The following is a 24,672-nucleotide window of genomic DNA, read 5'->3' as shown; positions in this document are numbered from 1 at the left end:
GAGCCATCAGGCTGTGGGTACCTGAAGACCTAGACAGGGCAGAGGGCCTGCATCAGGGGTTCCAGCTTCTTCATTGCTAGTAGCTATCTGAGCCACCTTGAGCCCCAGTTTCCCACCTGTGCGTTGCAAGTGTCAGTCTTGACCTGCAACCTCCTATGAGTGTGAGTCTTTAAGACTCCAAGTTTAGAACTGAAAGAAGAAGAAAAGTTACGTGTTCCTCTTTCCTTCCCTTGAGTCCCATAGGTCACATGACAAATTCCTGCAAAGTTAGAATAGGCTGAAGGGAGGACCCTCAGGATTTTTGAGGGCACTTAGGGGACTGGTTCCCACTCCTGCCTCTGCTTTGGAATCACCTGGGAATATCATTTAAAATATATACGCCCAGGCTCTGATGCAGACCTAGTTATCAAACTCCTGAGAGGGGACCCAGTTATGTATATTTTGGACAAGCTTCCTGAGTGACTGTGACACTCAACCAAATCAGGAGTGGGGTCCTTTCAGCAGAGACACAGGGAGAGCCTAGGAGGAGACACTGAGCCTCGTCTCCAGACCCGAGCATCCTTTTGTCCCTCAAGAGCTTTGGATTCTGGAGGTCTTGGGCAACTAGTATCTGAGACCCAGGATTTGTCTCCACATCCCAGTTTGGCGTAAGGGGAGCCCTGGTCCAGAAGAGGCTTGGCCTGGAGCTTGGTGGCTGGGTTGTTGAGACCCAGGCAGCTGTGCGTAAGGCCCCAGAACTCCAGGCTGGAGAGGACTGTCCCTGCCGGGTCAGCTGCTGCTGGTGGCCCTGACCTTGTCCCAACACTGGCTGGCAAGGGGCCACAGAGGATGACCCCGAGGCCCATCCTCCTTCCAACCCTCCCCTGTCGTTCGTTCCTCTGCTCCCTGCCGTTTTCACGCTGTGTCTTTTCCTGTCCCATCTCTTCTCCTTGTTTTTCCAGAAAAGAAAGTCCAGTTCCAGCGTTCAGTTAATGGTGAGTGTCTGCCGTCTCCCAAACGCCGGTAAATCCTGGGCCTCGAACCCTCGCTCCTGCCTCCTTCCTGCAGGCTGCAATGGGAACCCGGGGCGGGGAGAGGGGGCTCAGGGCGTGCTTGGTACGTGTGCCTCGTGTGACAATATGTGTGTTGTGTGTGCGTGTTGTTGGTGTGTTTCTGTTGACACCTCCAACTCCATGGCCCAGGCCAGCAGCCTGACAGTAGACCTGGGAACTCCCTTGGAAGCAAAGGTTGATTTGAACCCCACCCCACATCCAGCCTGTGGCTTCTCGCTTCTCCCCACCCTGGCTCTGGGAACTCAGCTTAGGGCTCGGTTTGTGCCAGTTGTGGCCACTGGGGGGCTTGGTTTGGCCAAAGCCGTGGAGGCCCTTGTTGAGCTTCTGCGAGGCAGCCCAGGGCCTGCCGGTGGCAGAGGAGCCACCAGCCGCTGCCTCTGTCTAGGGGTTCCTGTGGTGGCAGGGTGGCCCACGCCCCTCCTCTTCTGACTCCATTGCTGTCTCCCTCAGTTGTGTGGTCTTTCTCCCCCTGAAAAGCCCAGGCTCTCTCACACTGGGCCTCCCCCTCTCTCTCTTCCTCCCCTGCCAGTGTGTGTACTCCTTCCCCATCCTGTGGCCACCACGTGCCTCTCTGCCCTCCACACCCCCTCTCTGCTCCCTCCAGCAGACAGGGCTCGGGACAGCCCGCCCCCACCGCCCCACCCAGCCCTCCCAGAAAGGCCAGGGCTGTCGCGCATCCACCCCTTGCCTTCTCACCCTGCTCCCCGCCACCAGCCGCCTGCTGAGTTGGGCCCGTCCCCTCCTTAGGCTCGGAAGGCTGATGGGATTTTTCAGTGCAGCATCTGGACGGCAGAGCCGATGAAGCTTACAGAAACGGGGCCGCAGCATCGGGCAGCTGGGGCAGCCCCCAGCTGACCCCACCTCTTTCTGCTTAGCAAGTGGGCCTCACCACCTCCCATCTTCTCTTTGGCAGGAATCTTCAGAGAGCACCAATACCACCATTGAGGATGAAGACACGAAAGGTAGGAGGGGCTTGCCTTCAGCATCAGGGCTCCCAGGCCTCCTGGTGGGCCCCCTTCACTGACACTCTCCTGCCTGGAGGGGCCCCTAGGCCGACTTTGTGTCCCGTCTCTCTATAGAGAGCCTCACTTTGCTCCCTGTAGGCTGGGTACATTGTGGGGCAGCATTTCCCCGTATGGCGTGCCTGGCCCACTAGTGGTATCTGGATGGACTTCTCTTATGGCAGCAGTTACGTGTTGACTTTAACATGTATTAAATTAATTCAACATGAAAAAAATTAACATAGTCAAGTCATAAATGTAGTAGTATACATTTTCCTTTGGAAGTGTTTTTGAAATTTTTAAAAAAGATGAGTTGATTTTAAAAACTTGAAGTAAAGGAAGGGAAAGCAGAAATGTAGAAAGTTCAACAAACTGGAATATGGGAAACACTGCCTAAGACCAACCCAAGGACTTCTCTGGTGGTCCAGTGGTTAGGACCCTGCACTTCCAGTGCAGGGGGCACAGGTTCAATCTCTGGTTGGGGAAGTTCCGCGTACCACTCAGCATGGCCAGAAAAAAAAAAAAAAAAGACCAACCTAACATGCAGGGGCTATTGTAGCCAGTGACTAATAGTCTTCACCAGCACTCAGATGGAAGGGGGAGCAAGACCCCAGATAAATGTGATTTGATGGTAAGAGAGGAAATAATAGAATGGCAACAGGAATGGCTGTCTTTTATGGGGTACTTGCTGTGGGCTAGACATGTTTCAAATGCTTGATATACAGCCTAAGCTTTACAACAAGCCTAGGAAGTAGGTACTGTGATTAACCCCATTCAACAGCCCAGAAGCTGAGGGGTTGAGTAAATTTGCCCAAAGTCCCAGAGGTCATTAAGTGTACAGTTAGGATATGAACCCAGACAGAGCACCTCCAGGGCCTGGCCTGTAACCTTGGCTGGGGAGGCCTTGCCGGCTGGAAAGTGTGCTTGGAGCTTAGAGGCGGGAGGGTGCGTGCTGACATCGGCACCAAGTCCTTGGATGAGTTAGTGCTGTCCTGATGTTCTGCCTGTACCTGGCCTTCCTTATTGCGCTGGGACAGGGAGACCCGGCAAGCCTGGGGGTTCTCACACTCGGGCATGTAGCCGAGATGCCTGGGGAGTCTCCGAGATCTAGAAAAACAGCGCTGACCTGGAGAGACCACAGTGGTGCCAGTCGAGATATTTTCAATTTAGACGACTTGCTTCTAAAAGAATACAGTCATGAGGAAAAGAGTGTTTTCTTATGTAATACATATTCTGCACCATTGCCAGTCAGGCTGCTTTAAGGCAGTTTTGACATGCTGAACACTGTGACTGCCTCCTGACTCTACCAGGATGTTTGGAAGAGTGGTCCCATCCTGTGTGTATCCCACTCTGGTCATTCCCAGCTGGGAGTGGGGTGGGGTGGGGGGTGGTCACTCCATCACCATTACCTGGTGCCAGAGCAAATCAAGCATCTAACATGGCACTCGGGACAGCCTTCAAAATGCATTATCTTGAAGAATTCTTTGGGATCAGGCCAGTATTCTCAGCCCCTCGAGCATTTATAACCGTATTCCTGGCCCTGCTTGTGTGGATCCTGATTCCATAGGTTTGTGGTGGGGCAATAGAGGGTGTGTCTGAAACACTGGCTGTATTTGAGGCTCCCTGTCCCAGTGGTAAGAGCTGGGTGCTGGGTGTTTTGAGGAGACTGGTTCTGGCCTCATAATCCTGGTCTCAGAGCAGACAGGGTCTGTGGAGGCAAATGAGCTCTGTGATTGTTCACTGGAGTCTATTTGCTGGGTGACTTTAGGCAACTTACTGAACCTCTCTGAGCCCCTGTTTCCTTAACTATAAAGAGATAATGATAACAGTACCAAGCTCAGAGGACTGCTGTGCAAATGAAACAAGAGGCTGTGTCTAAAGTGCTTGCACAGTGCTTGGCATATGGTCACTGTTTAATAAATCTTAATTTCTTTTCTTTCAAACTGGAGCTTATGGTTGAATGACTGGAAGCCATACAGTATTTTCCTGGAGCGTCAGTTTTACTCAAAGATTACTTTAAGATAAATATTTATATGTTAAACAGACAGAGAAATGTTTGAAATAGAATGTAAAGTTTGTGTGCACTATTAATGTAATGTGCAATGTGACCCGTTAAAGACATTTTCCACCTGGAGTAACGGCTCTGGGTTGTATCCCTAAGGCCTGACATTTACAATCATTATCTTCTGCTTTAGAGCTATCAGGATGGGAACATTTGTGAAGTCTTGAATTTCAGTTCATTTGTGTCCCTTTTAAAGAGGGGAGGAATAAGTTGCCCTGGTGGCCCAGTGGTTAAGACTCTGCACTTCCACTGCTGGGGGCATAAGTTTGATCTCTGGTCGGGGAACTAAGATCTCACATGCCTATAGCACGGCCAAAAATAAATAAATAAAAAGAGGGAGGCTGAAGCCCAGAGAAGAGAAAAGGCATGTCAGTGTTATTAATGGTAGGACTTGGAGCCCATTCCCTGCCTCAGTTTCCATACATGTAAAGGGCCATGTCTGCTGGAAGAGATGCTGGCCCATCCGGGAGCTTCTCCTGCCGTTTGGCAGGAGAGAGGAGCCCTGAACCTCCCCCAGCTTCTTCAGGCCTCAGAGAAAATTTCCAGAGAACCATTTTCTGGTGTTAATTTGTTAAGTCTTCTTACTAAGTGAGAATAGCAGCTGGTAGGGTGGATTCTGACCTAACATTAAAGTTAATTAGAAATGTCATCCTCCAGGGAACATTTCCCCCTGAGCAAAGAAGGGGACATGAATATTTCAGAGCCCCTCAGGCTGATACACAGGGCTCTCACTCTCCGAGCTGCACAGGGCTCTGCTAGGCTTCCTCCCCACTGCCCTTCTCCTGGCCAGATCCTTGAAAACTCCATTTCTTTTCCAAAGAGCTGCCTCCAAATCTGGGCAGAGACATTCTGGGAAATATTAGCTGGGAATGCTGATCTCATCTCAACCGCTGCATGCTGTGTGACCTTGAGAGAGTGTCTTAACCTCTCTGGGGCTTCAGCTTCCCCAGCTGTGAGGGAACACTCTTGGTTGTCTGGGTGAATGCCTAGAAGATTAGAAATGCTAGAGTTGCTACTGAGCAGCTGCTGGCTGAATCTTTCATAGAGCAGTGGGTCTGCTGAGAACATGGGAGGGGCTCAGAACAAGAGTGAATTTCTCCAGATCTAAGGAACACCAGAGCCCCAGATCTTTGGTCCCAGAGAGTGAAGTGAGGGAGATTCCTGCCTGCCAGGCTTTAACCGTTGGCAAACTTGGTGTCCTATGTGGGTGAAGGCCAAGTTAGGCATTTGGGCTAACTTGTCTCAGGCTGCATTAATAGAGGTATAGTGTCCAGAAATGGGGAGGGGATAAAGAGTGCTACCCTAAACCTTAGATTCTGCAATATTCAAGCTATATCTAGGATTGTGTGCTCATACTCACAGAAGCATCTAACAGCTTAAGTACCCCAGAAGAGTAGATAGGCAGCTTGAGTGAGATCCTGCAAACCACATGCTGGAAGCTTTCAGCCCCGAAAAGAAAAGGCTGGTAGGTGGAAGGCATAAAGTCTGGGATATCAGGTGCACGGTGCAGGGCCCCAGTAACTAAGGGGCTTCTAGGGGGAAATTTCAACTTAAAAGAAGGACATGGGTGCAAATGGAAGAAACTCTCCAGCAGTGTGGCGGCCTCTCAGGCAGGCTGCAAGCCCCAAAGCTTCAACCAAAACTGAAGCATCATGTATCAGGCTGCTGGGAAGCGTCCCGGCCTGGCTAGAGGCTGTCCTCAGGGGGAACTTCCAATTCAGAGCTTTCCACTGAGGATAATCACAGCTCTCAGTTATGGAGCGCCGGGCACTGCTCTCAGTGCTTTACATAATGCATCATTATTTACATAAATGACTTGATATAAAGGGCTTGGAACAGTAGCTGGTTCTGAGTGAGGGCCATATGTGTGTTAGTTATTTTTGTTGATATATTCTTAACTCAACCCTCAGAACCACCCTCTGAGGTAAGTACTATTAGTAGCTCCATTATACATATGGGAAACTGAGGCAGGGGGAAGCTTGCCCAAGGGCACACAGTTATTGAGTAGTAGAGCTGGGGTCTGGCTGCAGAATCCGTGCCCTTGACTGCTTGGCTAGTCTTTCTGACATGCTGGGGAGAAGCAGCCCACAGGAGACAGGGTGTTAAGCAGAAGCTCATGGAGTGTCAAGCGGGAAGGGTACGTAAAGCCATACAAACAAGACAGGGGGAGGGGCTCGGGCACCAGGGCCCGCCAGGAGCCTGAGAATTTGCCCTGGGTGGTCACCATGATTCCACGTGGGAGCGGCTGGAATGAGGTATCTCCTGATAGAGGTGCATTTCTCTCCATCCTCAGTCTCTAGCTTGACCAGGAGACTGGGTTGTTGGGCTCCAAGAGACAGAGGCTACTAGGCAACTTGGGCAGTTCCAGGGAGCAGGGCAAAGACAGCAGCCCCAGATCCTGATTTGGTTTATCCACTCATGCATTCATGCTGCCTATCTCAGTGCCAGGCAAGACCCCAGAGTCACCAGGCAGAGCTCATGGTCTAAGACACTCATTCCCAGTCCTGGTGATTCTTAGCGGAGCCAGGAGATAGAGACTGTGTGGCTCACTGTGGTGGCTGACACTGGAGATGGTAACTTTCAAGATGGTTACGTCTACCGAGCACTTACCACGTGCCAAGAGCTGTGCTGGGCATCGGGCCCTGCCCTGAGGGGCACATGGCAGGGCAGAGATGGTGATGATGGCTTTGTTGCTGCACAGACACGGAAGCAGACCATTTCACCTGTCGCCTCCAATGTGGCTGGAGCTCATCTCTGAATGGGGAGTGAGCAGCATAGGAAGCTGTGCTGGGAGGCTTCAAGCTCTAAGGCTTGAGCACTAGCATGCTCCCTCGCTCTGCAGTGAATGTCTGCGGAGACAGGCCTACTCCAGGGGCCAGTGAACCTTTGCAGTGCTCATATTAAATATTTGAGTTGGGGAAGAGACAGCCCATGGGCCCAACATGACAGGGAATGTGTTGGAGCTCCCGGGTTCTGGGAAAGGCCCTGCGCTGGGAGCCAGACGGCAAACCCGGGATGTTCTGTGTCCTTGGGCAGGCCACACCTCTTACCAGGCTTCTGTTTCCCCAGTAGCTGGATAAGGAGGCTGAGCCTCTGGTCTCCAAGGTTCTTGCAGCTTGGGTGCTCTGTGATTCTGTGTCCTTTGGGCCTGAGGTGAGCTCCCCAGTGTGAGGTGGGGCAGGGTGGCCCCTGCAGTTGGTAAGGAAAAGGGCAGGCAGGGTCAAGGGCTCTGACAGGAGCAGTCTCCTTCCCACGCTCCCAGCCTGAGAGATGGGCAGTATGTCCACCCGTCTCACCTAAGGTTGCTCTGGCCAGCCAGCTCACTGACCAGGTTTGAGGCCAAGTTTGAGCCTGGGGAAGAAGGGGAGGCCCCAAGAAACTGAGTGAGGCTTCTGGGAGGACCGCCCTGCTGGGAGCCAGGACATTTGACTTCCAGTTCCTTCATTGCCGAGGCTTGGTCTCTTCATGTATCAAATGCGAGGAAACTGGCCTTGCCTGCCCCCACCCCCAGGCCATGAGGAGCAGATGCAACAGTACTTGTGGGAGGATATAGGAAGTGGTACTTATGGTGTGTACCTTTTATGCGCCAGGCTCTGGTCCAAGTGCCTCGGGCACATCATCTCATCCCATAGTCATAACAACTCTGGGATGAGGGCATTATTGTCTCCATATGATGGATGAGAAAACAACTTTGTGGCCCATGGCTACACAGCTAATAAGGACCCAGGCTGGGATTTAGATGAAGTCTGTCTGATACTGAAGCCCAGGTTCTTTACACCACTTGTTCAGCACTGAATGTATGAGAGGTGATAGCATCCCGATTTTACAGATGGGAAAGCTAGGGCACAGAACATCACACACCTAATAAGAACACTGATATCTAATCCTCTACCAGAAAGACAGCAGCTGTTTGTGGTGTTTCAGTGGCAAACAGGGGAGGCCAGGTATCAGTAACTGGGATTCATTATGCCTGGAAAGTTCTAGAAAGCTCCGTGCCTGATTTTTGTGGGTATGCAAATGGAATAAAAACTCACCCAGACCTAAGGGATAAATAAGCCCTAAGCCCTTCCTTAGTGGCCCCAGTTTGGACCACAGGGGAACCTCTGGTTTTTGGCTGCTGGTGGTGATCATCACAGGTAACCTTGCTTGGATTCAGGTGGCAAAACGAGGTGATGGGGAAGTGTATTTTGGAGTCAAGACGTGGGTTCAAATCAGACCTAGAGCCAGAACCATGCTTGCTCTCTGGAAGCAGAGGCTGCCAACTGAGACACAGGCTCTACCCTTTGTGGTTGAGGGAACTTTCACACACTTCCACCTTTCTGGGCCTCAGTTTCTTCTTCCATGAAATGGGAGTGATGACACCCAGGGACAGTGTGGGGACAACTGAGATAATGTGAGGCCCTCAGGGCAGGGGCTGGTGCGTGCGGAGGGCTCAGGATCCGGAGGCTGGCGCCACATCTCCATCACGATCACTATTATTTCCCTGTGTCCCCTCCTGCCTTACAGTGCGGAAACAAGAAATCATAAAAGTGACAGAGCAGCTGATTGAAGCCATAAGCAATGGAGATTTTGAGTCCTACACGTGAGTTGGCTGGGTGCATCCTGCATGTCCTGCCTGAATCAGGGGGCGCTGATGGCTAACATTGGGGGGTCTTTGTCTCTGACCCTCATTCACTCACACTGCATGTGCCATGAATCAGGCTGAACTCATTAAGTCTGGTGTGCCTTCAGACTTTATGCTTTCATAATGAAGCTTTTTGCGCACAGTACTTGTCTATATCTCAGTCCTGCTCCTCTGCCTGCTCCTATCTTGTTGTTTAGGAAGAATTCCAACAAAACTCTTTTCCTTCCCCAAGGAAAGAGGGGGTGGCTTCCACTGCAACATGGGCCTCCTCAGGAGATAAGCTGGGAAGGAGGGGAGGGAGGCAGGCCCTTCCTCAGTCATGCTATGTGGGCCTGGGCCACACTGGACTTCCTCTGACCTCAGATGAGCAGGAGCAGGCAGGAAACCAAACTTCAGTGAGCAGGCGGGGAGCAAAAGAACCTCAAAAAGCAATTCTGAGCCATCCAGGGATAAGGCAGAGTGCAGAAAAATAGCATGATATGAAACAAATGGTATGAGACATTCCCTACACACCTGGGCCAGCCCTTGAAGTGACCAGTGTACAAAGACTGGGCTGGAGCGCCCCCTGGTGGCCATCTTCAGCCTTGCTGGTCGAGGCCAGCAAGGACCTCAATGGGCCCCCTCAGGAGAGCCAGGATTCTGTGCTGAGGGCTCAACGTCTTGGCCAGGGCTGACAAGGCCCGGGTCTGAAGCCCCCACCTGTGCTTTTTGGTGGACAAAAGCTGCCAAGTAAGGACAGAATGACCCTTACCTGTTGGGTGAAGTAGGAATGACCTGGGTGGGCTTTGCTCCATGGGCAGCCTGATCCTAGTTACTGCTGTGCCCAGGAGTTGAGAAGTTTGTCTCTCAAAGGCTGGGCGGGCCAGGTGCATCCTGATCGTGGGAGGGTTTCAGCAGCAGCGGGTGACAAAGCCCCGGCAATCTGCTGATTATCTCTGGAGAAACAAGGACCTTGGAAGGTGCAGGTGTGAGACGGAGGCCGCATGTACACGTGAGTGTGACGTACCTATGCACACGTAACATGCACGTTTGTGACTGCGTGCATAAGGGGTGTGCATGGGTGTGTGTGCATGTGTGCCCCTGAGGGTTGCATAAGAACATGGAAATGTGCTCTTGAACAGATTTTGCATCTGGCCTTGGAAAGAATTAAGTCAGTGTTGAGAGAGCCTGAGAGTGACTCTGAGGACACAGCTATAGGGAGGGAGGGAAGGAGAGGTGTCTCCTGTTGACCCCAAACCCCCCAAGTCTTCCACCTCTGCAATATCACTTCCTCTGTAGCCTAGGTTTTGACCCCTTGCTATGACCTCTGGGGCCTGTGGTGCTGAGTCTGACCCTGTGTCACCCTGGATAAGCCCCTTTGTCTCTCCGAGCCTATTTCCCTCCATGTACAATGGAATGGGAGCAGATGGTTTCTGAGTCCCTTCAGAGGCCCAGAGACCTCCTGCAGAGGGGTTCCTTGGAGAGAGCGAGGGGGTGCTTAGTCTTCCAGATGGTCAGGGCTCAAAGCCCTGCCTTAGAGGACTCTGGATCTGGAAGGATCCTGGGAATCCCACATGATCTGAGAACAAGCCCGCTGGCCGATCCGTCAGGAGAAGCTGAGGTTCTGAGTGGAGAAGCTAATTGTCTGGAGTCACACAGACAGATTGGTTAGGGCAGAACAAGGGCAGGGCACCCTGCACTCACCACAGCTCCAGCTCACCGAGGCTGGGCCCTCTGCCGTTGTCTTCAGTTCCTCCCCAGGTTGGGATCTTATTTTCTCCTGGGGTACTTTCTGTCCCTGGCTTCACTGTCATTGTCACAGGGGTCCACGTTGTGTCATAGAAGATCTCAGAGACCTAGGGACGGGGGAGACAGTTTTTTCCTTCCTCCATCTGGCTATTAGGGTCTCTCAAAAAGCAGACTGGAGTGGGAGCCCTGAGCTGAAAATACATAGCAGAGGGCCCGCTCAGCCACGCCCCGGGCTCCTTCCTTCCTGGCGTCGCTTCTTGGACTGCAATTTTCCTCATCTTACAGAAGAGGGACCTGGGGCTCCCCAGAGGATGCTGCTGCCAACAATAGGACATCTCCGTTCAATGTAGCAAAACGCACTCCCTCCAGGGACACACCTGCTTGGTGAACAGAAGTCAATTTAAAGTGAAGGAAAAGGTCCCTCTGCCCAGGGAAGACAAATTAGGAAAGCCCTCTCTGGACACATCTGCTGCCTGAGGTGGGGGGTGTGATGTAATCTGGAGAGTTGTATACAGGCTGAGTTATCCCCGCTGGCATCTTGGTATGGCCCTCTTGCTCAGATATGTTAAGCCATTGCTGGGGGGAGGGGGGGGTGGTCTCATGACATGTAAGTGACAGAGCCATGGTTTGGACCCAGGCTTCCCAGTTCCCAGTAGCACCTGCCAGTCAGCAGTGTCCACACTGTACCTGTCCCAGCCCTGTCCCCTCCACAGCCTCATTGATCCTGTGAGGTGGGTGCAGTCACTTTTGATTTCACAGGCTCACCTTCCTGGGGTCCAGGCTCCTGGAATTAGAGGGGGCACCCGAGAGGCCACCCCAGCCCATCTTTCCTCTGACTTCCTCCCCCCAGGAAAATGTGTGACCCTGGGATGACGGCCTTCGAACCCGAGGCCCTGGGGAACCTGGTCGAGGGCCTGGACTTCCATCGATTCTATTTTGAAAACCGTGAGCAATCCCTTCCCTCTGGGCTGCCTGTTGTCTGCTCTGTTCGGCGTCCTGCCAGATGGCACAGCAGGGTGACGGGCAGGGCCCCCGGGGCGGCCAGAAACCAGTGAGGAGGAAGAGCCCGTGTGGACAGGGCTTGGTACTGCCTTGGTTCTCTCTCCGAACCCAGGCCTGTCCAACCGCTGTGGCTGTGGATGGAGACTTGGATCAGTGTGACAGGCCCTCCCAGCCCTCACCTGCCCATGACCCTGGGAGAGCCTGGGGAAGACCTTTATTCCCTTTCTACAGATAAGGGCGCCCTCCAGGGGCACACCCCCAAGTTACAGTCACCTGAATGCCTGCGGCCACCCCAGCTGACCAGCTGGTTGCAAACCGGCGCGTAGGTCGTCATGCAGGTGCCCCAATGGGTGGGCATGGAAACGTGCTCGTAGGTGAGAAGAGGGGACCAAGCTCACACTGCTGTGCCCTGCCTGTTTGTCTAGGTCTCTGTCCGCATGTCTGTCCTTCCTGGGCCTCTCCTTTGCAGGAGAGACCCTGGCAGCTTTGCAACCCCGGGCTGGCAGGGGGCTGAGGCTGGGCCTGACCTCGGGCGCTTTCTGCCTGCGTCTGTGTCTCGCCTTGGCCAGGGGTCAGACAGGGATAAACCAATGCACTCGCAGGTTAGACTCATGTAGCTTAGGACCCGGAGGGAGGCCCCGAGAAGAGGCACAGCCAAGGTCCCCCAGAGGGAAGCAATGAGGCAATGCTCTGTGGTTTCCTGCGCTTGTGGGCACCCACTGAAACAGCACTGGTTCACACAGTGAGAAAGTGGGTCCCTTTCTAAAATCTCTTTCAATACATCTGGCTCTGCCAAGGGGAAAGGCTCACTTTAATGTTAGTCTCTCTTAAATACCTACCCACTTTCTTTCTTTTTTTTTAGTTCTACCACTTTATTGTTACCAACCCATCTCCCTCCACCCTCATGCAACATGCTCAGTCATGTAATCCCATGGACTTTAGCCACCAGGCTCCTCTGTCCATGGACTTTTCCAGGCAAGAATACTGGAGTGGGTTGCCATTTCCTTCTCCACCTACCCACTTTCTAACTCACCTCTTTATCAAAAAGAGAGCGGCCTCAGGCCCAGGTGCCTTGCAGGAAAGAGCATGGAGCTAGGATTATATAATTTGATTTCATTTTCATTGGGCTTATTAAAAGAGTATTCTGTAAGACTGGTTACTCATTAATGATTGTTTTAGAAAGTTGTCTTTTAAAATAAATGTATATACATTAATAAAGTGAATTGATTTAAGGAAATATTTTCATAAAGTAAGTATGTGCACATGCTAAGTCGCTTCAATCATGTCCAAGTCTTTGCGACCCCATGGACTGTAGCCCACCAGGCCCCTCTGTCTATGGGATTCTCCAGGCAAGAATACTGGAGTGGGTTGCCATAAAGTATAGGTAGATGATAAAAATAAAGGTAGTACGTAAGCAACTGAAGTTGGCTCTAGTCCAACTCTTCATTGTACAGAGGGGAAAACTGAGGTTCAGAGAGAGGAAGCGACTTGTCCAAAGGACCCAGAATGTTGGTGACAGAACCTGGTCCTGACTGCCTCCAGTGCCTCCTTCCTTCCCCGTGCTCTCCCCTCACCTGGGCACCAGAGATGGGCACTCCTCTCCTGTCTGCCTACAGACTAATGGAATCTTGCAGAGTACAAGGGCTTAAGAGCATCCCCAAAAAGCTATGAAGAAGGAAAGAAGGAAGTTGCATTTTCTTTGACAAATTAAACTCTGCTTTTCCAAGGCTAGCAGCAGAGGTAGAGTGTGAAGAGACGTGGCTGGACCCCACAGTCAGTCCCACTCACCCTGGAGCTCTCTAGCTCATCACCAGGGGCACCTCTCTACTGGTCTGTCCTCTAGGAGGCGCTGGTTCCCCACAATGAACACCACAATCCCCACAGAGCAGAGATAGGCTGAGCTGGCTTTTAAGACTCAGGGATGCAAAAGGGGGAGGAGACACGGAAGGCTGTGTAAACCCTTGGCCTAAACTCTGGCAGTGAGTCCCACATAACACTGGCTCCCTGGACTCCGGGCTTGAACACCTGATCACATCAAAAGATCAAAAAGAGCAAGACACAAGGTAACTGCCTACCCTGGGGCAAGTCTCACCCTCCTGCCTGCTTTTTCCTGCTGGAGGACCTGGCCCTTTCTCCCATGCTATCCACAAGGGTAGATGTTGGGAGCCTCAGATCCGTTCAAGAGATGCCATGCTAGGGTGACCATTGCTTTACAAATGACTCTCAGGACCCCAGCCCTGGCAGACAGCAGTAAGACCCATTGCCCTCAATGGTGCTAAATTCTGTCCCTTTGGGGATTGTTCTAGATTGTCCTAATTCAGTCACACCTAGAGACTGACTTCTTTAGGTTCTACTGCATTTCTTTCAGAGACTGGCCCAGCTTTGGGCAAGTCCAGTTGCTTCTCTGGACCTCAGTTTCCAGATCTGCTAAATGGAGGCATTGAATTAAACAGTCTTGAGAGCCTGCAACCCCAAATGCTGTTGAGGATGCTCACAGAGGCCTCTTTGTATTTTGTGGGAGGGTCAAGGGGTGACCTCTGACTTCTGAGGTCACTCCAAAGCTTATAGTGCAAAAGCTCTTCACTCTTGTTATACAAGAGCCCAGAACTGTAAAAGCCTCTTAAGTTTACATATCTAAGACTCAGTGATTTGGGGTCATTTATCCAAAACCAGGGTATAATGTGAGTATAATATTTAGGCACAGATACTATTGGATGCTTTCTGCAGCTGTGAAAAAAAATTTTTTTTACATTTTTCAGGAAATCAGTGGCTCATAAACCTGGCTGAGCATCAGAATCAGAGGATGGGGAAGGGGAGGGAGCTTTTTTAATATGACAGATTCCTGAACTGGCATCTCCACGGGCGGGGCTGGGCAATCTATATTTTGAATCAGCTCTCCCGTGGGATTTGGGTACATCTGGGTTACACTGAGGGAAGGTGTGAGGGTTCCACTGAAGCCCAAGATCCTAGTGACCCCTGTCCAGGCCCTCCCGAGGTGATTGTCTTCCTGTGTTTTGTTTTCTATCTTGCTGAAAAGAATTGAGAGTTCCTAGAACCAAGATGGTGATGATGATGATAGTCATAATTGCAGCTCACATAGTACAGGAAGAGGGCTGGTTTTGTTAGTTCTAGGGTGATTACAAGAGCTGTGCCTTTCCCCCTAAGTCTGGAAAGCTCCGCGACCACATCCCGTGGCGACCAGTACCATCCCTACAATTCCAAATTCTACAGTTTTAATATTCTTCAAGTTTCCATAATTCTATACGTTGAGAATCGAGGTGCTAATGAGGTGCCCATAAGGCGTATCTGACTACTCGTGTTTCATGTGGTCTTCATGATGTCTTAAATTTGAAGCAATAATTAAAACTGAGGCATTTGACAGAAATCCAGATTTCTCGATTCTCTTGAAAAATGAGGTGTGTAACACGAGTCCCACTCACATAGCAAATTCCAGGGAAGCTGTGGACAGGGCACCTCCTTAGAAGGGACATGGTGCACTATTCACCACTGTCTCCACCACTCCCCATTGTCCCCCTCACCCAGACACAGAGGGTCCGTAGCCATCTAGCATCTCATACCCAGTTCAGTACCTTGTTTGTGTACTCCCCTGGCCTCTGTAGGGATCTGGGTTGAGACTCTGGTCTAAGCTCACCTGACACTTCATTCACCTGTATGTCTGAGATACCATGATTCTCTAATCCCATTCCCCTGCATTTGAAGAATTCACCTTGTCTTGAAGTCCACTGTATCTCCACTGGGGTCTGATCTAGTCATCTGCAAGCTGTGCCCTGACTCCTAGGTAGCTGAGCCTTGTCACAGAGACCCGCTCCTCTGGAAGTGAGGCAGGCAGAGGTGCTCTGCTGAGGCGATTGCTGAGAAGTGGGGAAGGGGAGAAGTGAGACGGAGGCCCCCAGGTGCAACTCCTCCGCCCCCTCCCGTCCCCGCCTACAGTGTGGTCCCGGAACAGCAAGCCTGTGCACACCACCATCCTGAACCCCCACATCCACCTGATGGGTGATGAGTCGGCCTGCATCGCCTACATCCGCATCACGCAGTACCTGGACGCCGGCGGCATCCCCCGCACGGCCCAGTCGGAAGAGACCCGCGTCTGGCACCGCCGGGACGGCAAATGGCAGATTGTCCACTTCCACAGATCCGGGGCGCCTTCTGTCCTGCCGCAGTAAGAGCCCCTCCTTCCAACAATCTAAAAGGACAGAGGTGGTGTCAGTCTGGAGGTGGTACCCGCTGGGAAACCCGGCTGCTGGTCGGGCCCTGAGGCGGGGGTGGGGAGACCACTGGGAGGAGACCAGGCCTGTGGGTCCCAGGGGGTGGGGGGAGGAGCCGCGGGTGGGACCCACAGCAGGCAACTTGAACCCCATCCAAGGAGGTGGGCATGGTGCCCTGAGAAGCACCTACGTTACCCACCACGTCAACCGTGTCTTGCAGCTGAAGGACCAGGCTGGAGGCGCTGTTTCACAGAGATCCACTCTTTGTCCGTGGAATGTGGCTGCTGGTTCTCCCACTTGGATTTTGCTGGAATTCCCCCAATCACATCATCCAACCACCACCACTATCGCCGTCACCTTCATACCTGTGTCAAGAAAACCTGTCCGTTCACAAAAGCCATCATGACTTCAGAGCAAATGGCCACATCTCCCCATCTCCACCTGTCACTCTTGCTCTATATCCCCTGCTGGGGTGGGGCTTCCTCAGGCCCAGGTGCCCTGGGTGTTGGCCCCAAGGACCCCCCTCCCAGCTGTCATTAGCCGGGTCTTGCCTTGGCCGGAGGCCACCGTCCCAGCTGTGTGTTCACCCAGGGCCTGGGGAGGAGGGGCAGAGCCAGGAGGAATGTGGCACCCGCCAGAACCCCCTCCCTGATCTCCCCTCTTCTGGGGTTCTTGGGGAAGGGCAGAACACCCAGCCCCCCGCACCAACCTCCCCCGTGGGAGAAGGCAAAAGTGGGGCAAGATGTCAGGAGCCTCCTGCCTCAAACTGCCTTCCTAACTCTTCTCCCATCCTGTCCTACCCTCTTGTTCTCCAGCCGACCCTCCTTCCTCAGTGTGGGGGGCTCGATCCTCTCAGGGTGCCCCCACTTCTTCCTTTCTTCCTTCTGCTGATGTTTACTTCCAACACTAGCTGCCCATTCCACCCATCCATCAGGCCTGGAGAATTCCAGCTTCATCATCCGAAGGAGAGAATCTGATTGCTTTTTGAGGGCAAAAGAAAATAACCTTTAGGTATCACTTCTACTTGGACCGCATGCCTTTTTATAGCCAAACTTCTGTGTGTTTCGTAAATGGATTTCGCGTTAATGGATATTTATGTAATAACTAGACCTCTCAAATTATTGTGAGAAGGTTTGGGTTGGGAAGGGAGGTGGGAAGAGGGGTAGTTTTTTTGTTTTTCTTTTTTTCCTGTTCTAGGTCCTTTTTTTTTTTTTTTTTTTTTTCATCTCTGAGATGGACTTTGTCACTTGTGGGTTATCTGGGGCTGAGGTGGACTCAGCCTGATGGGGAAGGATCTCTGACATTTCAGTCCCCAGGTTCCCTTGGGGACTGCAGAAGCATCAGATGTTAGTACTGATGAAGAAATACCAAATCCGGGCAGAGAGAGTGGGGGAGGTTGTCAGGGTGGCAGTATCTGTACTTTATCTTGCTTGCCTCCCAAACTGAGGTCCTTTCTACCATGCTGCCCAGGATTCCATTACATCTGTGCACCACCCTCAGCACAACCCCCATCCATCCATCTCTGGGGGTTCACGAGCATGTGTCTTCATGCGGGTCCAAAAAGAACACTGAGAGTTCTCTTCACACCTCCTCCTGCGGCTGTGGTTTGCATCTCTCTTTTCCTTTCCCTTTCCCTCTTCCCTTGGGATTAACTCTGATGTGGAATGCCTTGGCACATCCACCTGGATCTACTGTCTGCACTGTTTTCTTTGCATGACTTTATATGCAGTAAGTATGTTGAAACAAACAAAAAAAGAAGAAGAAATAACACTCAGCAAAACCAATCTACATGTTTTGGACAAAAAAAGAAATAGAGGTTGTATCCTCAGTGTCCGACTCGGAATCATGTTGCTGCCTCTCTGTGCTTTTGGCCTCTGTGTGGCCGTGTTTTGCCAGCATGAGATACTGTCCCCTCTGGAGGATTTTAGGGGAGGAAGAGCCACATCTCCAAAGATTTGGAGGAATCTCTGATCCCTCCAAACCTCTGGGGTATCCTGGGTGTTGAGTGGAGCAGGACTGATGGGATGTGACCCAGTACTACCTGAGTTTTCTGATCATGAGCTGTCTGCTGGGCCCATTCTCTTGCACTCTTGCCCCTGGGACAGGTGAGGCAGGCTGGGCAGGGGCCGCAGGCCAGGAGAGAGTCTACTCAGCCCTCCTGGTCTCCAAACTGGTTGATCACCGGCCTCTCTCCTTGGCAGAGACCCTGCTGCCGAGGCCCAGGGCAGGCAGTCGGTCTGTCCCAGGTCCAGAGGGCTTCCTAGTAAGGCCCAGTGATCCCAGCGTCCCAGCAGCAAAACTGCCTGCCTCCCTTGTGAGCTGCCAGCTCCCACAGCTGTCCCCAAACCAAAGGTGAGGGATTGCTGCCATTACCAAGGCAAAGTCTGGTCCTTTCTTCAGCCTCAGTTTCCCCCTCCATTAAAAGGGTTAAACATTGCTGCCCAGCCTATGTTACAGGGCTGAAGGGGGATCAGACAGAACACTGGGGTGGAGACTGAACACTGAATACACCCATGAGAATCGACCGGGTGAGTCACTGGCTGGATCCCTGTCCTTTCCTGGGCCGGCCAGTCCCCCTGCTCTCCCCCAGCTGCCCCTCAGCTCCCTCTTTGTGCCTGTCCTCTGCTAATCAGTGGAGGACTGCGGGGGAAAGAGCCACGTTTGGGGGTTCCTAGGATTTCCTTCCCAGCTCTGACCAGACTTGCTGTGTGACCTTAGGAAAGTCCTTTCCCGGCTCACCCATCGGTTCCCCACCAGAGGGAGCTGGGCTGGAGGACACCAGCATCTTGCCTTTTGTCTGCTGACATGCCCCCTGTCCACTCTGCCCCTCTCTGGATGCCAGAGAAGTGGAGGCTGGTCCCTACCCCAAGTTGAGATGGCTCCACTGCGAAGGCCACGCCTGTGGGTGTGCAGCCAGCTGGTGTGGACCACAGGGCACGGCGTGATCCTGAGACAGCAGGCAGGGAGACTGGCAGACAAAGTGGCCCAGAGCCCAATACCACCAGACAGTCAAACATCCTGTAGATGCAAAAAAATCCAGACCTAAGACAAGTCCTAGGCTCCAGCATGCAAACACATTCATGGGAAAGCATTCTCCCGCGTGTGCGCCCAGCAAGCGCTGATCCTGACCCCTGGCCTCCTGTCTCCCTTCAAGGGGAGACCCTTTAGGGGATGTATTTGCCAGACCCCCCGTGCTGGTATTTTTGTTACTATTTGTTTGGGGGTTTGTTTCAGTTCTTTCTTTTTTAAAATATGTGGCTGTGAACTTGAATGACCACTGCTCAAACTTTCTGCTATTGTGGGGTTGGGGGGAAGAAGGGGTGTCTGTTTTATTCTTGGTGTTTTAGTGCAATAAATAGCTACCAACTTCTGTGCACTTGCTGTCTCTCTGTCTTGGGCAAGCAGAGCACTGGGGGAGTATGTCTGTTTCCTGTTCTAGTTCCTCTCAGTTGCAAAATAAAGACCCAGGTCTTTATTCTGATTGGTCTAACTTGGTCACAAGCTCAAGGTTGAGCCAATCACTATGGGATTATGCCTGGACCTTTGTGTCCTAGCCTTAGAGCCAGGGATGGGGCTGGGGTGCCCTTAACAAGAGCAATGAGTTGCCACCAGTGGCCAATAGAAAGTCTCCCTCAGGGACCTGGGGCAAGGCTCTCCTCCAGGCCTTGGTTTCCTTGTACAGTGAAGAAGCTGCTCCAGAAATCCCTTCCTACCCAATATTTTACCTCTGCCCAACCTCACAGACAAGGCCCCAGGCCCCAGAGGCCTTGAGGGGGGAGGGAGGGGAAGGGTCTCTTTACCAACAGATTATATGTGAACCTAGAGTCTAGGGGCTGTCTAGTCTAGAACCTAGAGGCCTTGGGGCTGGAGAAAGGAGTGGAGGAAAGGCTCCATTGGGGGAAGGGAGGCCACTACCACATTAGAGGCTAGTTGGTTCCCCGACCCCAAGTTGGTCAGGCTGACCCAGGGTGGTGATACAGAGGTTTTGGCCCCCTCAGGCCATGACAGGGTGACTAACCATTCATTGCTGACTTGAATTTTCAGTACAAAACCCAACAGTCTCATGCAAAACAGATGAGTTGCTCACTGTAAGTCATGCCCCCACCTAAGAGATGTAACTTGAAAAAAAAAGCACAATGTGAGAGTTGCAAGGTAAGGTTTATTTGGCAGCAAAATGAAGACTATCCAGGGAGACAACATTTCAGATAGCTCTGAGAAACTGCTCCAAAGTAGTAGAGGGGGAAATCAGTATATACATGATTCTGGTGAAGGGGGGGAGTACATGCAATCAAGCACGTATTTTTTGCAGAAGGTTTCTGCTAGTCACGAGGAGCAGTTGTCACTGTGAAGGATTTTGGTGCTTTTCTAGACAAGAGGAGATACAAGAATCGGGCTCATAAAATCAGCACCTAAAAATATCTCACAATCTGAAGACCTGTTTTGCCAGTTTTTCCCAGAGCACAGAATTCCTAATTTCTGCTCTCCACCCTGAACTCCTTTCAAGGAGTATTAAGAATCAGCAGCTGCAGCACCACATGATTTAGTCCTTGTAGAGCTAGATCGCAAGTGCTGATGGCAAGGGCCAGTTTGTATATGATGAAAGCCTGATTCCACAGGGCCGGGGGGCGGGGGTGGGGGGATGACTTCTAGAGCCTACGGTCCTCTCTAGACCATGCTCTGGGTTCCTGGGCTTCAGAGTTCCCGCACCAGCTGCTTTCTGGGTCTATCCTGGCTGCTGGCATGTGAGATGGCCAGAGGGCATTTCTACAGGGCATATGCGAGGAGCTTGGCAGTAAGGCTGAAAAGGGCAAGGGGGTGTGAAGCAGAGGGATCTAGGCCCTTCATTTGCACTCTTGTCTTGGAGCCTGGCATGTCAGCGCCAGGACAGCTTGAACCTGAGCCTTCAGGTGCCCGGAATCTCCCTCCTGGGCTACAGGAAGGACTTGAGAACTTGAGCTGCCATTGCAGACACTCGCCGGCAGGTGGCAGCACAGGAGCAGATTACAGGAGGTCCAGCGTTGTGTGAGTCTATGAAGCTCTGGGCGGAGAAGGCAATGGCAACCCAGGCCAGTACTCTTGCCTGGAAAATCCCATGGACGGAGGAACCTGATAGGCTGCAGTCCATGGGGTCGCGAAGAGTCGGACACGACTGAGCGACTTCACTTTCACTTTCATGCATTGGAGAAGGAAATGGCAACCCACTCCAGTGTTCTTGCCTGGAGAATCCCAGGGACAGAGGAGCCTGGTGGGCTGCCGTCTATGGGGTCGCGCAGAGTCGGACACGACTGAAGCGACTTAGCAGCAGCAGCAGAATGAAGCTCTGGGAGCTCCCGGTAAACCTCGAGGTATCCTTTACCTCACAGTGCCAACTCCACTTGAAGCTCTATTATTATCTACAAGAGCATGATCTTTTAGAGTTCACAGGGTGCTTTCACACCTCTTACCTAGTTGGAACAGTCCTATTTTGAAGGTGAAGAAAATAAGACTCAGAGGCAAAGAGGCTTCTTGCAAGACAGAGAGTCAGGACTAGCGCAAGCAGAGCTCCAGGGTCTGTGTTTCCCCGTCTGTGGATAGCCAGCAAACAGTGGCTGAGATTCTCAGGAACCTCCCCCCGCCCAACCCCCCTTCTCTTTAACCGCTATCCACTCCAGCTGGTGCCTCATCTCTTAGTTGTCTACATCTGTAATCTCCACCTCCTCACTGCCCATTTACTCCAGAACTCACTGCAGAGGACTGGATTCCTTTTTATTCCTTGTTCAGTGCATAGCAACACCTCTGCTCCCTTGAGGACACAGCTGCGGTACCTTCTCCAGGAAGCCCCACCTCCTTCCCAGCATGCACTGCGTTAGGTCCCTCCACAGGCTCCGCAGTCTCCTCTGTCCACTCCCAGCGTGCACTGTGTTAGGTCCGCATGTAGGCTTCGCAGTCTCCTCTACCTACCTCACCAGAGCGCACTGATTTGAAGTCACCTGAGCAAGTGTTCACAAAACCGTGAGCTTCGTGAAAGCAGTCAGCACCTTGTCCATGTTCCGGATGCACGCAGCAGGTATCGTCATCCTTGACGAGGGTAGACCCCTGACAAATGTGTGCTGCTAAAATTGTTCACACCTGACCTCCTTTATATGTGCTCTCTCACGACCCTCGGTTCACCTCTATGTGGGGCACTACGATTCTCTGCATTCCACAAATAAGGAAACTGTGGTGCAGAAAGTGAAGACACTGGCCCAAAATGGCCTGGGGAGAGAAGGAGGTGAGATTCAGAATCCGAACCACGCCGAACACCTGCTAGGGCGTGCAGCAGCCAGACTGGGCCCCAGGAAGGACACAGAGATGAGCTAGCTTGTCTCCTGTCCCCAGGAATCAATGACCCCATCCCAGAGAGTGAGAACTAGCACTCAGGGCAGACTAGGGTGATGGCTGGACCTGGTAGCAAAGTTTCGGGAGCCAGAAGAAGAGGCAGGAGAGGGTGGCAGCGCCTCGGAGTTCTGGAAGGATCTGTGTGGATGCTTAGCAAATTGAGATGTGGGGGAAGCATGCAGTCAAGAGCTGGACTGAGAGCCCTGACCGGTGGGTCGGTTAGAGGTTAGGGGAGAAGGGGGCCAGAAGTGTCAGAAGGCTGCGAGTGCCCCTGGATCTACCGTGCTGCTTGTGTGCTAAGTTGCTTCAGTTGTGTCCGACTCTTGCGACTCTATTGACTATAGTCTGCCAGGTTCCTCTGTCCATGGGGTTCTCCAGGCAAGAATACTGGAGTGGGTTGCCATGCCCTCCTCCAGGGGAATCTTCCCCACCCAGGGATCGAACCCGCATGTCTTATATCTCCTGCATTGGCAAATGAGTTCTTTACTACTAGGGCCACCTGGGAAGCCCCCCATCGTGCTGGGGGCATGCCTTTCCAGGGCATGGGTGGGTCTCCAGCAATGGAAAAGGCCTTCCCCAAACCAGGGCCGTAGTAAATCTTTTAGGGAACATCTCCCAGCCGGTGCTCTCGGAGTGTTTGCAGAGGGCAAGGCGGGGCAGGTCCAGTCCTGTGGGAATGCCCCCCTACTGTGTCCTTCCTCCTGGGATGAGCCCCACCCTACCTTCTCCACCTGGGCCTGCCAAGGTCTCTGTGGCCACTTCCCTCTGGGCAGCCGTCCCTTCCAGGGCCCTGGCCCACAGCAGGCAGGGAATGGAGTTATCTAGTAGTGAGCTATAGCTTCCCTCAGGAAAAAGGGGTGGATTATCATCACTGTATGACCTTGGGTAAGTTACTTTCCCTCTCTGGACCTCAGTTTCCTCATTATTACAACTATGGGGGTAAACCTGTGGTCCCCAAATATGAAAACTGGGCTGGCTGCTCAGAGTAACCCAAGAAGTTTGCTAAAAATACAAATATTCTAGGCTCCACCCTCAGGGATTAGGACACATTAGGACTGGGCAGGGCTCCAGACCACTGTTGTTTTCGTAAGGATCTAGTTTGGGAATTCTGTATCGAGCACCCCCCTTCCTTGGTTCCCACAGTCACACTGGGATTCAGTTATCGGCAGGCCCCACCCCAGCCTTCCTGCTTCCCCATCCTGCTCCCCTGACTCAGCTAGATCAATATTGACCATCGGCCCCTCCCCTGCCTCTGACTTCTGTCACCCCAACCCCTGAAACTCTGAGACCCTGACCCTGGGGCAGCAGAGTCAAGGTCAGAGCAAGGCTTTTGGCCCAGAGGACTTTATTCCTGTCCCAATCCCCGACCCCAACCCAACACCCCCCATCTCCAACTGGTTTCACAGGGCATACCAGCTCACTGAAGAAACCATCAGGGACCCTACTCATGAAGTCCATCCTGCAAGTGAGGACAACCCCTGAATCTGGCTCCAAAGAGGTGGTGCTCCCCACATAGCTCTCCATGGCACGGTCACTGACAAAAGGCTGAATTGAGCAGGCAGGGGCTCAGAGCTCCCTTCTGCCCACGGCTCTCCCTCCAGTCACCTTTGTGGGGCACAATGAGCTTCTTGTCCAACCCATTCATCTTATTGATGGGGTCACTGGCCTCGCCTCCAAGGAACTTGCTCATGGAGCTGGAAGGCGCAAGCCTTGCGTCTCCATCTTGGCCCTTCTCTGGCTCCAGGCACAACACCCTCTCTCTGTTTATCTGGACAGCAGGCTCATGAGAACCATCCTACCTGGAGAATTTCTACATGCCGTGTTTTATGTGAAGCACTCTAATCATTTTTTTAAGCTATGCATCAACCAGCTATATTATCTCATTTAATTTCCTGTTATTCTCCCCATCTGTGTCTGAGGACACCTGGGTTCAGAGAGGGAAAGTCGATTCAGCTGGTCACACAGTCAGTGAGCAATGGAGTTGAGATTGGACTCTGGCCAGCAGATGTCCGAGTTCTCCTGGGCTGCTACCCACTACAATACTCAAAGGAATACAATTCACAGATGCGGTGGACTTTAGTGGGAAAAGACTTCCCTCACCCCCTGCCCATACCTCGCAAATGAAAAGTAATCCTGGATAGGGGCGCTGGGAGGAGGCCTCCATGTGGCCAGAAGGGGCTGGCTGCTGCTGTGTCCTGGGGGAGAAGGTCAGGCAGCAGGAAGTTAGGCGGACATGGAGCAGGGGTGCTGACCATAGCTCTGCAGGCGGGAGGCTACTCTGGATGCCCTTCCAGGGCAAGACCAGCGTCAGCGAGGCCTCAGGCCCCAGAGGGAGCGGTCTGGAGCTCAAGGAGCCAAACTTTCCATGAGCCATTAGCAAAAAATGAGCCTGGAGAACAGTGTCCACCGCAGACCCGGAGACTCAGCAACCCTGGGTCACGTGGAATTCAGAGGGGCTGGGACTGTCTTAACTCTTCCCTGGCTGTCCCCAGAGCCACCAAGAAACTGCTTTCAGATTGATGCTACACCCATCGTGCAAAGCTGTGAAGTGACAGTGTGGGTCCCCCAGGCCACACAGCCAAGACAGGCAGAGCTGGAAATGACCCCACGCCTGCATGGC

The 24,672-nt window shown here is 52.5% G+C and overlaps 1 protein-coding gene across 3 annotated transcripts in view; it reads left to right on the top strand.

Annotated features, from left to right (window-relative positions):
• Positions 1-19,071, top strand: part of CAMK2A (calcium/calmodulin dependent protein kinase II alpha) — a 64,328-nt gene extending 45,257 nt beyond the window's left edge. Inside the window, exons 14-19 of one of the 3 annotated variants that reach the window (XM_070465639.1) lie at positions 942-974; positions 1,966-2,014; positions 8,622-8,697; positions 11,318-11,412; positions 15,421-15,649; positions 15,916-19,071. In XM_070465639.1, coding sequence (XP_070321740.1) covers positions 942-974; positions 1,966-2,014; positions 8,622-8,697; positions 11,318-11,412; positions 15,421-15,649; positions 15,916-15,919 — 486 coding nt within the window. In that variant the 3' untranslated portion in view covers positions 15,920-19,071. Of the gene's footprint in view, positions 1-941; positions 975-1,965; positions 2,015-8,621; positions 8,698-11,317; positions 11,413-15,420; positions 15,654-15,915 lie in introns of those variants that run through there. The other 2 variants (XM_070465640.1, XM_070465641.1) reach the window with 2 other exon arrangements.
• The last annotated feature ends 5,601 nt before the right edge of the window (positions 19,072-24,672 follow it).

This window comes from Odocoileus virginianus, chromosome 3 (assembly GCF_023699985.2).
Source record: "Odocoileus virginianus isolate 20LAN1187 ecotype Illinois chromosome 3, Ovbor_1.2, whole genome shotgun sequence".
NCBI classification, from domain to species: domain Eukaryota; kingdom Metazoa; phylum Chordata; class Mammalia; order Artiodactyla; family Cervidae; genus Odocoileus; species Odocoileus virginianus.
Note: the sequence above shows the minus strand (reverse complement) of the source record. Positions and strands in the feature narration are given on the sequence as shown.